The sequence below is a fragment of the Crassostrea angulata genome, chromosome 6, assembly GCF_025612915.1.
Source record: "Crassostrea angulata isolate pt1a10 chromosome 6, ASM2561291v2, whole genome shotgun sequence".
Classification (NCBI taxonomy): Eukaryota; Metazoa; Mollusca; class Bivalvia; order Ostreida; family Ostreidae; genus Magallana; species Magallana angulata.
The window spans coordinates 59,869,194-59,883,112 of record NC_069116.1 but is presented as its reverse complement, the minus strand read 5'-3'; the positions used below and the strand labels follow the sequence as shown (position 1 = coordinate 59,883,112).

The 13,919-nt window shown below is 31.4% G+C and overlaps 1 protein-coding gene across 1 annotated transcript; it reads left to right on the top strand.

Annotated features, from left to right (window-relative positions):
• Positions 1–3,209: 3,209 nt before the first annotated feature.
• On the top strand, positions 3,210–11,039 carry LOC128186641 (tyrosine-protein kinase receptor Tie-1-like). Its single transcript, XM_052856477.1, has 9 exons — positions 3,210–3,312; positions 4,106–4,886; positions 6,709–6,915; positions 7,095–7,262; positions 7,500–7,695; positions 7,812–7,932; positions 9,122–9,270; positions 9,774–9,896; positions 10,418–11,039. Exons 4-9 carry the CDS (start codon positions 7,101–7,103, stop codon positions 10,546–10,548), a joined length of 882 nt encoding a protein of 293 aa, XP_052712437.1. The 5' UTR covers positions 3,210–3,312; positions 4,106–4,886; positions 6,709–6,915; positions 7,095–7,100; the 3' UTR covers positions 10,549–11,039.
• Positions 11,040–13,919: the final 2,880 nt, after the last annotated feature.

Below are 13,919 nucleotides of genomic sequence, written 5' to 3'. Positions count from 1 at the left end.
CCTTGAGAATAAAAATTATAAATTTGTAATGGCGACCATCTCCCTACCAGAAATGTTTCAAAAAAACTATGGAACCTATAATTTGGGAGAAAAACTGGTCTGGTAGATCTGGTCTAAAAATCATAAATTCAGTTTTCCTTTTAGGTGTGTGGGAGTGAGAAAGATAATTTTTAAACATTATATGCATAAACACCTATACATCCATTTTGGCCCAGCCTTAGAGTAAAAACCCATACTTCAGGGGATATGAAATTTCAAATTTTAGTAGAGGACTTCCAGGTAAACATAATTATAATTATGAAGTCAGTTATTCAAAACGTAGGTTGAGAATAGAGAAGATTTTTAACATCACATGTATAAGCATTAACATTATTTTACCATATTGCCCCCCCCACCCCCACCCCCAACGACCCAAAGGCCATGAATTTCACCATTTAAGTAGAGGAGTTAGTAGACATCAAAACCATGGATTCAGTTTTTTGCCCACATGTGTTGAAGTAAAGAAGATTTTTTTTAGATTTAATAAATTTTAACTATATGGCCATATTGGTCCAACCCTAGAGCATTAACACCTGATACAGGGATCATTAATTTAAAGATTTTGGTATAAGGCTTCATGGACATTATAACCAGGCATTTAGTTTTTAACAAATATATGGGAGTAGAGAAGAAGATTTTATACATTTTAACAACATGCATATGGCCATATTGGACCCAACTTAGAGCCTGAATCCCTGACACAGAGGTCATCAATTTCACAATTTTGGTCGAGAGCTTCATAGAAATTATAATCATGCATTTAGTTTTTTAACATATCATTTAATACATTCTAACTATATAGCCATTTTGGGACCATCCTGGAACCTGAACCACTGAAACAGGGGCCATGAATTTCACAATTTTGGTAGAGGGTATCATAGTCATGCAACCAGTTTTTCCTCACATGTGTAGGAGTAGAGAAGAAGATTTTTGAAAATTTAGGGGATTTTTGCATATTTGGCCCCACCTATTGTGCCCCGGGGTTGGTAGAGTCATGAATTTCACAATTTAGATTCCTCTTACCATAGATATACCTCACACTAAAAATGGTAACATTAGCCTTGTAGTTTTTAAGAAGTTAAAAATGTAACTCGTAAAATGACTTCCTTATTTACTACTTTGAAATTCCTCTTTTTATGAGTGTAACTGATCGGGTTAATGTGGGAAACTTTTTGTCAAAAATTAGGGTGAAATGAATATGATACATATATACATGTATGTAGATGGCATGCATGTAGAATAAAAAATTTATACGCCTATAGTCTGTCAAAAGATATTGTTGTCGCCTCTTTTGGGAGATTCTAATGAAATAAACCTACCGAAACCCGAGATTTCCTCATTGAAAGTTCATTTCTATTTATCTGGGAAGATTTACAAGAATAAATTCCTTACTCGGATTTATTATTAGACATGTGGTAATCTTTACTCTTTTCAGAAATAGCACATTTTGCACAATCTTTTAACGTTATTATCCGGGGATTCTAAAGGGGCCGTGTTACGATTTGGGTCAAATTCTTTTTTTTTCTTCTATTTTTATTATTAACAATGCTTTAGGAAGGCATTCCATATGATCAAATAAAATTTTGTGAGTCAGATGTAGAGTTATTATCAAAACAACGTGTAGAATGTCATATATATATATATATATATATATATATATATATATATATATATATATATATATATATATATATATATATATATATATATATATATATTGCTTTTGTATCTTTTGGCAACAGATTTGGTCAGTTTCGGACAGAAACAAGCCAATTCAATTAGTGCTTACATTCTTATCCTCAAATGTACACGATGGCCGCACATCCCTATTAAATTTTGTTCTGTTTTACTCATGAAACTGCTGCTAGCTTTCGTAATATGCGGGTGTATGATATCTTATATATGGGATATGCTGTTAAAAATAAGCTTTAAAAATACACACCAGCATTGAGGAAGTGTGGTGATTAAAATCAAAATGTTCGATGGGTTTTTTTCACCATACTTAAGTGAAGACGAGTTATAGAGTGGTGTTCGGTTTGTCGTATACGTCATATACCATGAACTACATTTTTGACCTACCATCCCATTTGGCTTTTTTATACTGTTGTTTCGTTTTTCTAATGTGAAAGATGTATTCCACGAATAAATAGCATTCAATTTTCATTAAACTCCATGAAGGTTTTTCTATGAATTTCCCTTCTGGATTTTCGCCCGAGTCGACACTTTTGTGTTTTTAGTTGCTGTGCATATAGTATGTATGGTACAGAAGTGAACTTAATGCAAATTTCCGGACGCTTAAAGGGTTTACTGCAAAACGAAAAATATTAACAAGTAATATAATGTAAAATAAATTCATCAACATAGCTCATCATTGTTTCGTCCATCATATTTCTAAATTATTAGTGTTTCTTTTTTAATTTGTATTTGATCAAAATAGAAGTAGTCAACATTACTCATTGATTTTTTTGCTTCTTGTGAAAGAAGCTTATATAATAATACTATGTTTATTTGTTCAATTAAGCTTTCATCAGTGAAATGTTGTTCTCTTTTTTTCTAAGAAATTTCAGTGCACTTTACAATCCATCTGCAAAGCACACTAGGAATGTCAGTTAATAAATTATAAAAAAAATAAAAAATACTAACATATTAGAATGAAATGCATATTCTGAAAAATTGAAAATCGCAGTCTTTGTATGCTACTCTTGCTGCCGACATCAAAGGAGTACAATAAATGTGTATGTAAATATAACAACACAGTCAATTATTAATTAGAGAAAAAGAACTGTTATTAATTAGTTTTATGAGTCTTTTAACGAGGCTTGGTGGTTAACAAATTAACCGTCAGATCTGACTTTACCTTTGACATGTAATATTTTGACTATAAATCAACGTTTAGTAAAGATAGTGTTCAGATATTTTAGCTTTAAAATTTTAAAAAGGTCTTATATCTTTATCCAGCGCTCTTCTTGTTCAGGAGATTAAAACACTCTACAAATGGCCACGACCATCGAACCCTCTTAAAAACAATACTTAGTGTACTGCTTGCGTACGTCACACATCATCAAAAAATTACGTGTTGAGATTATTTGATGTAAATATGAGTGAAACACTTCAAAAACTTACAAGAAGCTATTAGCTTAGTCATGAGAGTTAGGGAATTACTCGGTTTGTTTGTAACAATATATAAACTAAATATAAACACTGTTTTAAGGTTAAAACAACTCACTCTACACGGAGATCTCTAAAGGAGGCCAATGGGGGTTATCATTTAATGTAAGTGTAAAGTTTGTTTTTAAACATGTAGTTTTAACGTGTTCATTTATTTGCAAAATAAGTTCATAATCAACGATATATTTCGATGAAAATGTTCTTAACTTTTAATAAAGGCATAGCTGTTAGTTTTCTACTCAAAACAAAACATAATAAAAAAAATTGTAATCTCTTTCATGAAAAAAAATATTGAAATATATATTTATAAAATAAAACATTGATTCTGAAAAGCCAAAAAATGCGTATCGTATACAGGTCCTAATCTTTTTCTGTAAGCAATATAGTTTTATTTTGAATGAAAAATTGTGAATTACATTGCACAGTTATAATTTTGCCGTTGGAAAATATTTTTGAAGAGAGGTAATTATAAAATTTGTAACTGATATATCTCAATCATCCCAAAGAAATATATTCATACAGAAACGTTATTCTGTGTTTCAGCTTTTTTGTCAGATTTTTGGCAGTAACATAATTCAAAAATATATATTTATGCGTAGTTACACGTTTCACAAATTAATGAAAGCCTGAAATCAAACCCAAAAAAACACCAAAAAGTCATTCTAGTGTTTTTAATGTGGGACTGAAAAAAATTACGTAACCAATTTTGTTCGTGATAACACATGCATTCTAAATAACTTTGCTCAAGAGTGTATTATCTCTCAACGCATTGGATTAAACGCTCAGCTAAAAAAGAAATCCATATTTATTGTAATACCTTTAAATAACGCTTATAGAAACAAACACTTGCTTTTAACAACTTTAATTAGTGTTAACAGAAACATACATTTGTTTGTAGATTATGAAAAATGACGACATCTATCACATTTGCACAAGACATAGTTCGTTGTAATCTATGTGAAAATCCTGGTGACCACCTCTGTCGACTTTGTCAGTTAACACTTTGTCTGGAATGTACACCAAAACATTTATCCGATAAAGGGACCACACATGAAATTGTAGGCTTGACTTCGCAGACATCAACAGACATTGTGACACGCGTTGAATGTTTGGACCATAGCAAATCAGTTTGTGAGATTTATTGCAATGATTGCCTAATCCCCATCTGTGCTAAATGTGTCATTGATAAACACAAACAACATACTCTCGTATCATTCGACGAATTTCTAGAAAGGAAAAAGGTAGACATTTTGAACGACATCCAAGAAATGGAAAGCACGGTTTTGCCGGAATTTCAAAAAGAGAAAACGGAGGATTACGAAAAGGACTTTGAAAAAACGATGAGAAAGATTTGCGTTCAAGAGGATTTAATTTTCCAAGCGGTAAAGAAAGCTGGCAATGACTTAAGAGCCCAAGCATCAAAACACAAGGCAGATAATTTAGAAAAAGCAAATCAAAATGCTAAGTTGGAAAAAGAGATGTCCATGCTCATTCAAAATGCCCGATCTATACTCGAAAGAAACGATCCCAAAGAAATTTTGATATTTAAAGGATTAAAATACAAGGTTTACCCATGTCCTGTGGATCTAAAAAAGAAAGCATTGTCTTAACGAAATGCAGCAATTGACGAAAATGATGTATCATCCCTGTTTGGCACACTTCTCGATATAGAAGAAAAAGTGAGTGAATATGATTTATTTCTAACGTATAGATGTACAGTTAGTTAACATTCAAATGTTATATTGAACTCAATGCTAAATATATAAATATATATACACTAGTATGATATTTTTCTCAAACAAAAATCAGCTTTCGTTAAATACCATGATTCTACGAGCTGTTGATACATTTACGATCAGGTTTTCACTAATTAAGGTCTTCCGTTTCCAACTGAAGACTTTATAATTTTCGTACAGTATCTTCTTCTTCTTATTTTTTTCCATAAATTTTGTGCATGCGATTTCTCAAAAACTATCGAACAGATTTACACCATTTTTTCACAGATGATTTGAAGTGATCTGAATTTATTTCGTTTTTAATATGTTTGCCATCGTCACTTCCTGTATCAATTTATTGCTGGTTTTGTAACTTTTTCGACACATTTTGTGCACGCTTCTTCTCACAAAGTATCTGAGATATGAATATGAAATTTTCAGGATAGGTAGACCATAGTCTGAAGTTGTGCCAGTTTTTTTGTTTTACGCCAGTGGTGCCATTCTTAAGAGGTCACTATGGCTCGAAAATTGGGTACAAATTTTGTTCCCCTTTTTTGTACACACGATTTCTCTGAGATGACTCGATAGATTTTCTTGAAATTTTCAGGAGTGATAGAAAAAATCTCCAGTATTCATTTTTTATTTTTTCAAAGTTCATTTCCTGTCGTCCGTTTCCTTTCCCGCGACATAAAGCTTGTGACATCGAGATCTAAAAAATGCTAAGGACTTGAGCATTCAGACTTTAAACTATTTTTTGTTTGTCATAACTTCCGGTTGTTACCGGAGGCACATCAAAAATTATTTTTTTTCGCATTTAATTCGTTTCATATAGAAATGAAATATATGTAATATTCCTTATATATGTCAAGTATCCGATGTTAAAAAAAACAAAAAATTCTACTTCCGGTTAGATATCTCAAATATCTCAGAAAGCGTTTTTTAAATAAATGTTTTACCCACGAGATTTCAGAAAATCAAGTGATCAATACACGAAACATATAGATAATAGACATTAATAGAAAATGCGTTTAATCGCTTTCATTTTGTCAACCGTCATTTCCGGTCCTCACCGTAAGGGTTCAAACAAATCAAGCTGTTTGAAAGTTTAACTGTTTTTCATTGATAATTTTAGTAAAATTGATAAACAATAAGTACAAAGTGTCTAATGTTCAAGAAATATTAACTTTTTATTTGCACTGAGCATTTCCGTTTGTCCGTTTCATATCAAGAGACAAAAAACAATGACTCCACGAGATCTCAAAAACGGTTGTCACTGGAAGCACTTAATTTTTTTTCCTTATTTTTTATCTTAAATAAGCAAACATATTCTACTTCCGGTTGGTTATATCAAATATCTTAGGTACCTTTCCTTTTTACAAACTTGCTACCCGCGAAATTTTAGTCACTGTAATGATTGAGACACGAACTTTTATAAATGACAATGGATTGGAGATGTGTTTAACGGGTTTTACTTTGTCAACCGTCACTTCCGGTACTCACCAGAAGAGTTCAAACAATTCATGTTTTTAACAAGTTTAACCGATTGTCTTTGGTGCATGATAAACAGTGATGTAAACTATGCAAATGTATAAAAAAAAACCAGCTTTTATTTTCATTAATCACTTTCGTTCGTCCGTTTCCGGTCTCGAACCAAGAAACCCTAGTTTCGCCAGGATCTCAGATTTGGCAGAGAGTATTGATATTTCATTGTATCATATAAAACAAATAGGACGGAAGACCTAGTCGTTACTCGTAACGAGATCTAATTTTATTCTTTTTTGTACAGAGTGTGTTAAGCAGAGGAGAGAACCTTGAACTACAAACCTGGTTTCATGGGTTTATCACAAGGGAAGAAGCAAATCAACTTCTGAAGAAAAATGGAGATTTTCTCGTCCGTGAAAAAACTAAAGGCACAAACAAAAACTGTTTTGTTCTTTCAACGTACCAAAATGACCGCCTATGTCACATACAAGTTAGCGATTTGCTAAATAAAGTGAGTAACATGTAACGATTCTCTTACGGATCAACTTATTTTTTATATTGGTTCAGTTCAGGGTTTTTTACTCATGTTCAAAAGATTTAACCAGGGGCAGTTTATGATGTGATGTAAATATTTTCATTTTCAGTATTATTAGTGTAATGACACCTATATGAGCTGAAAATATTTTTCAGATAAGTATGGACCATGGATCCACTTTGATTGATTTTGTTGAGCAACTTCTTTGCAAAGGAGAGCAGACTTTTGTCAAAGACAAACACTTCATATTACGTTCCCCTGTAGATAGAAGTCATTATCAGCTTGACTACGATAAAATTGCACTGGGCCAAAAGATTGAGACTGTAAATGCTTAATTATTTATGCAAACAGATGGTAGAAAAAGCAATATTCAAAATTGTTTATTATAACATTAATAAATAACATGGTTATCAAATGTAGTGGCATCAATTTATTAGGGTTACAAATCAAGTAGTTGTCACTTTTGATGTATAATTAAGATACTAGATAAAAATCACAATAAAAAAAAACAATATAAATTAATCAATTTAAACATTAAAAAAAGGCAATTGAAATTGTAGATTGATAATGGCTTAAATTTACACAGAGGACAATTTGGTGACCATGGGTCTTTAGTTATACACGGCGAGGAAAGAGAAAATCAAATATTCAGATACGTCGAGCTTCTGCGCCATCTGGTCCATCCAAATGTAGTGCGGCTGAAGGGGTACTCAGCTCTACAGAAGCCAGTACTACTGGTGATAGAGTATATGTCTGGTAACATCTGATGCATAACAATTATAACAAAATCATCCTGATACCATGCAAAAGAAAAACAAGATTAGTAGGACAAGGACATGTTTGTATTGAATGATGTTCTTTTAATTTACAAGATTCGCTGCCGCATTATCTGAGAAAAACGGGAAAATCCATATCAACAAAACAAAGAATAAGCATGTGTCTCCATGTGGCAAAAGGAATGGCATATTTACATCAGGAAAAGTACATTCATAGGTATAATCTGTCCGTCCCAAGTTATTGTTTACATCACATTTGGACGATTTTCAAGAAAAATTCACATACCTAAAAAAATTGATATCGATGAAAAGGAAAATAACCAAGATATCACCATCGAAATATTATCATTCTACTCGGGAAAATAACGAAAACAGATTTCTTACAGAGATTTATAAAGGGAAATGTTGACATATATTCTCCATGCGGAAGTCAACTTTCAATGCTGTCATTCGGGTACTCTTATGTCTGTTGCAATGAAAAAGCTCTTTAGACTCTTTTAATTTAGCCACGTATTAAAACCTGATTAGCTAGAGAGGGCGTTTCAAAGAAAAAATCTCGTCATTTTTTTTCGTACTTTTGAATAAACATCGTTTGAACACTGAAGTATTTAGAAATATCGAGTTTTTAAGTATTTAAACTGCGAATCGACTATGTCTTCGAACAGAGTAGAATTATTACCAGAAATAGATTAACAATACAAGTATACATATGTATTTGATATGAAAAAGGGTCAAGGTCAGTATAAGACAAAAATAGTTCTCTCGATTAAATTAATGAGTAAATTGGTTTGTTGTGAACATTATTTACAACGTTTATCAAAATGTGAAGTAATAAAGTAATAATAAAAGTTTAATTAGGAGTAATTAGTCTAACAGTTTAACAATTTTCTTCCAGTTTTCGGGCAGTAAGTAACGTTATGAAATATAACGTTATAATTATAGACTTAGTTCACAAAGTTTAGTTTAACTTAAGCTTATAATTCGAGTAGACAGGTGGGTTCAACTGTGTACGTTACAAATGAGTTTTGTTTTAATTTTTACAGATTAAACTGTATACTGTTTATATTTAAACCAAAAACTTGCTAGGCCGAATGGTCACACTGTTTTCAAATTATTTAGAGAGAAAGAGAGAGGAGAAAGATAAATAAAAGAGTGATAACAAATTGATATTTATGTCCTCATTAATATGAATCTCTCAAATGTGGAGTTTGTGGGGTTTTGATTTATTATCAATAAATGTTCTGCTTTTAAATTTGTATATGGTTGATATATTTTCTCAAACACCAACAATGTATGTTAAAGGCAACCGAGTTGGGCAAAAAAACCATTTTTTTAATTAAATGCAATACTTGTATAAGAAGACATGATTTGGATCCATCGATTACTAAATGTGTTTTTAATTTAAGGGATTTAGCAGCAAGGAACTGTTTGGTAACTGGGGATCATTTTGTCAAAATCTGTGGATTCTCAATGACAGAAAAGGGAGAGGTATATTCCTCCGATAGGTCGGAAACGATTCCGATCAAGTGGGCAGCCCCAGAAGCTTTCATTTCAGGTACATGTAAAACATATAATAGGGGAAGTTGGAAACATTGATCAATGTAAAATAAAAAAAAACAAGGTGGTTATATTTTTAAATTATACAAATAACAGGATAGAGCGATATTAGCCAAGAAAGATTTCCGAAGTCGATCTCAGTATGGTAATTAAAGCAATCTATTAAAATGAATTTGTTTATGATAAAATATTTCGTTATTTTGACGTAGTATTTTAAACCATATCACTTTGGGTCAAGATCCGTCGATCAAACTTCTGGGGATCTTTAATTATAATATCTAAGAGATTAATTGCGTCTTTTCAGAAGTAGACATAAATATGTAGGAGTTTTGTAAACCCTTTCTTTGTTTTGTAAAAAATGCTACTGAATTGTATACGTAGACGTATTAAATGAATTATGATTAATTATGATTAATTATAATTAAAAAGAAGGTGATTTCAAAACTTCAACTATGGAACAATATGTGCTTGCTAAATTTTTTAAATTAAATTTTTTTTTAGGAAATTACGTACTGTTGAGTGATGTCTGGAGTTTTGGAATCCTGATGTGGGAGATATTTTCACCCGGAATGGTGCCTTATCCAGGAATGAGTAACATTGAAACTCGTGATAAAGTTATAAAAGGTAGATAGCGAGACGCAATATTCAAAGACATCAAATTCAAATTACAAATTCTAGTTTGTATTCAAAAGTTTATTTTTTACCTTAGTTTATGTACCTTTGATTTAGATCTTTGCATTTTCTGATATAGGATATAAAGCTTTCTATTTATATTTTCCATCGCCTTTGTCTATATTGACACTACGAATCGATGTATAAACTGTCGTACAATAAAATTCATTAATGACTTTTTTTCATGTTTAATCATAAATTCCTGAATATAATATAAATATAAGTAAAAGGGAATCATTCTTTGAATATTATGAGGTGATCAACTACGGTCGAGCGTGATCAAATCTACCAAAAACTCTTTGGGCTTTATCAGTCTATTGGATTTATTTCCCCAACCGTATTCAATCACCTCGTGATACGTAAAGAATGATAACTTATTATTTGATCGACTCATAATATGCTTGGAATTTGTGTTTCGCTTTATGGATTTTTAAGATGATTGATAATTTGTTATCGTGATTTTTCATTTACAGGCTACAGAATGGAAGCACCGAAGAATACACCAAAGGCTTGTTACAATATAATGATGAATTTTTGGGATGATCAGCCTGCATACCGGAGCCACTTTGTGGATCTCATAGAGAAACTGCAGCAATTACTTTAGAAGCCGTCAGTATCGTCCAACGCCTCTTAATTTTGGTTTCTGAAACCAACTCACTTAAGAGATATGATTAACTGGCGACATGTATATCTTGTCTTTACATTGTCTATTAATTGTATGTATGTGTGTGTGTGTGTGATTTATGTTCTTTTACATTTTATATATATATATTTTGGATCGTGTTGAACGTTCTAAATCACATAAAAAATTGAGTGCGATCTATGAGGAAGTAATATGCTCACGAGTATGAAGTTCATGTCTGTGTTGTACATAGTACCTTGGATGTTGAGCTAAAAATCAACAAAAATAATGACCGGATAATATGTCATTGAATAAAGCGGCTAAAACATGTAAAGTCTATTTATTTTTAATTCAAAACTCCATTTTGATATATTTTTGGTAGTATTTCTCCCTGGATATTCATGCGCGATCTATTTATTTGATTAAATGAAATTATTCTAATGATGATACATTAAAGTTGTTTAATTGTTAAATTAATTGTGTATCTTTCTTATGGACCTATATTCCCCGTGCAACATTGTTTCGGATAGCTTTAACAAGAGACGGCTAATACGGGTATTTTAAACAAAAATCTGAGAAAATGTAATAAACTGAAAATCCAGTAGTTGGATAAGGAAGTTACGCCCCGCACTCGTGAGACGGAATTTTTTTTTACTCATGATCCGCACTCGTGTATATATCAAAAATCCTGTCTTGCTCGTGAAATAACTTCCTTATCTTACTACATTGAAAAACCCCTATTTATGAGTGTAACTGATCTGGTTAATGGGAAGGGGGAACTTTTTGTCAAAAATTGGGGTGAAATGAATATGATACATATATACATGTATGTAGATGGCGTGCCTGTAGGATAAAGCACTTATACGCCTTTAGTCTGTTCAAATATATTGTTATTATCCGGGGTATTGTAAAGGGGCAGTGTCACTATTTTAGTCCAATTTTTTTTCTGTTTTGATTATTTACAATGCTTAAGGAATGCATTCTTAATGATCAAATTAAATTTATGAGTCTGTCGTAGAGTTAAAAGCAAAATACAGCACTCGCAATTCTATGCCATGTAAACAAGGCGCGTGCCCTGTTTTGGGGTTTTTTTATTAACATAGGCTCAATATACCGATAAAAAAAACTTTTTCAAGCTGATTTTTTCTATCTTTTTATTCATTTCAGTCATAAAGAAACGGATTCCAAACTTTAACACATTCATTTTAGGTCTAAAATTGGAAATTTTAACTTCAACACTCAAAATGTAAACAAAAGCTTTGTTTACATAGCATAGAATTGTAAGCTCTGTAACTTGCTTATAACTCAACGAATGACACTCAAATTTTGGTTACCTATTAAAAATGCCTTACCTAAGCATTGCAAACATTAAGAACTCTAATCGTGACCATACTTATTAAGTCTTTTATGTCGAATCCCAGTAGATTGTTTTTAGTCGTGTATAGAAACCTGAAAAGCTAGAGGGACGTTTCAAAGGAGACATCTTGGGATTTTTTCATGCTATTCGATAAAAATCGTTTAAACCCCGGAGTATTAATAAATATAAAATAATTTAATAAAAATGTGCTGCAAAAATACCTTTGGAGAGAGCATAGTTAGAGACTAGATTAAACCAATTACACTCAGAAGTATTTAAAGAAATAAAAATAAGACTCCTTATTTAAAAAAACAACAACATGCGATTAAGAGACTGGAAAAAAATATGTACATTTACTATTACTATAAATGCATTTAGAGCAGTACATTTTGTTTTGTTTTTCTTAAGTTGTCAAATATATTCATCATAAACGTAAAACATAGTCGTATAATCGTTATTTTTTCCCGCTTTTTTTTTAAAGAGGATGAGTGACGTCTTATTAAAGGATGAAGATAATAAAACGGGCGAAGGGGGGGGGGGTGTAATAGATTGAATGAATGAATGTTTATTTCTCTCAAACCATATCAATGGTACATGAGGTACAAAAAACAAAAATATTTACAAATGTACAAATGCAAGGTCAAGTTAGGAAGAGTACAGAGTTAAATAAATCGTATTAATATTTTTTTTTAACAAATATGGACAATTTTTTTAATGAGTCAATGTCATTGGTATTCATAAGGTTCCCAAATTTAAAAGTATTAACATTTGTTGAATATTTTTCTTAAATTAATTTGTTGCGGAATAAAGAAAATGCCTGGCATTCCATAATATAGCGGTATTCGTCACCCAAAGTGTTTTTATTACATTACATAATGAACAAATTCTATGACATCTTTCTATGTTATTCCATCTCCCAGTTTCAATAGGTAATTTATGATTACGGGTTCTAAATTTTGTAAATATGAATCTTGGATCATTTGGAAGTTTCGTAAGATAAATTTCCTGTCTAAAGCTTTTCCTAAAGATTCTGTAATTAAAACATTTGGGTGAATTTTCTACACTCCTGTACCAATCTTGTAAAAACTGATTTATGAGTGTCTCTTTAACAATAGATTTTAGCCATTTGATACTAGAAAAACTTTTATTAATCCAGACATAGGAAAGACCACATGAGTTAAGAATATCTCTAACATATTTCAACCATGGGTGCATAAACGAACCTTCAGAAAAACATTTATAAAAATAACGATACATTATATGCGTACGTTTACTATCATGCGCAACTAAAAGTTTAGCCCAGTAAGTTATTATCCGTACCTTGATAAAGATTATCAAAGGATATCGCCCAGTTTCCCCATAAACCATACAATTTGGGGTACTGGACTTAATATGCCGTACAAATTTCAAAACAAAAATTTTAGATGAACTTTCTCTAAAATATCTGTGTTTTCATAGCCCCACACTTCACAACCATAAAATAAGATTGGGCTAATAACACTATCAAACAGGTCAAATTGACAGTCGATTGGTAAATCAAAATATCTTATTTTTCTAAATACACCATACATAGCTTTTGAGGCTTGCTCAGTTAAATGTTTTTTCGTACTTTTAAAAGATCCACTACGAGACATAATAACACCAAGATATTAAAAATTCATTCACAATTTCAAGAGGTACATCTCTGTATAAAAAAATTATTTTATGTAACACGACCTTTGGAAAAGATTAATACTTTAGTCTTTTCAATGTTTACATGAAGTTTCCACAGATCACAATATTCAGAAAAAAAGTTCAGTGATTTTTGTAAATCGTTTGGGTTCTCCGAAAATATAACCGTGTCATCAGCGTAAAAAAGGATAAAAAGTTTTAACATGGTATACATCTCAGTTTCCAGTTTGTCGCTGAGGCTAGTAACTCCTTTAATACCATTTTGTATAAGGTAGTTTTCTAAATCATTAATATACAAAGAAAAAAGATATGGTGATAAATTTTC

Excerpts from the sequence above, each read along its gene's own strand:
- LOC128186641 (XM_052856477.1), top strand. The coding sequence starts at position 7,101 with ATGGACCATGGATCCACTTTGATTGATTTTGTTGAGCAACTTCTTTGC. Across the intron at positions 7,696-7,811 it reads GGTGATAGAGTATATGTCTG|ATTCGCTGCCGCATTATCTG; the intron begins GTAACATCTGAT and ends TTAATTTACAAG. Across the intron at positions 7,933-9,121 it reads CAGGAAAAGTACATTCATAG|GGATTTAGCAGCAAGGAACT; the intron begins GTATAATCTGTC and ends TTTTAATTTAAG.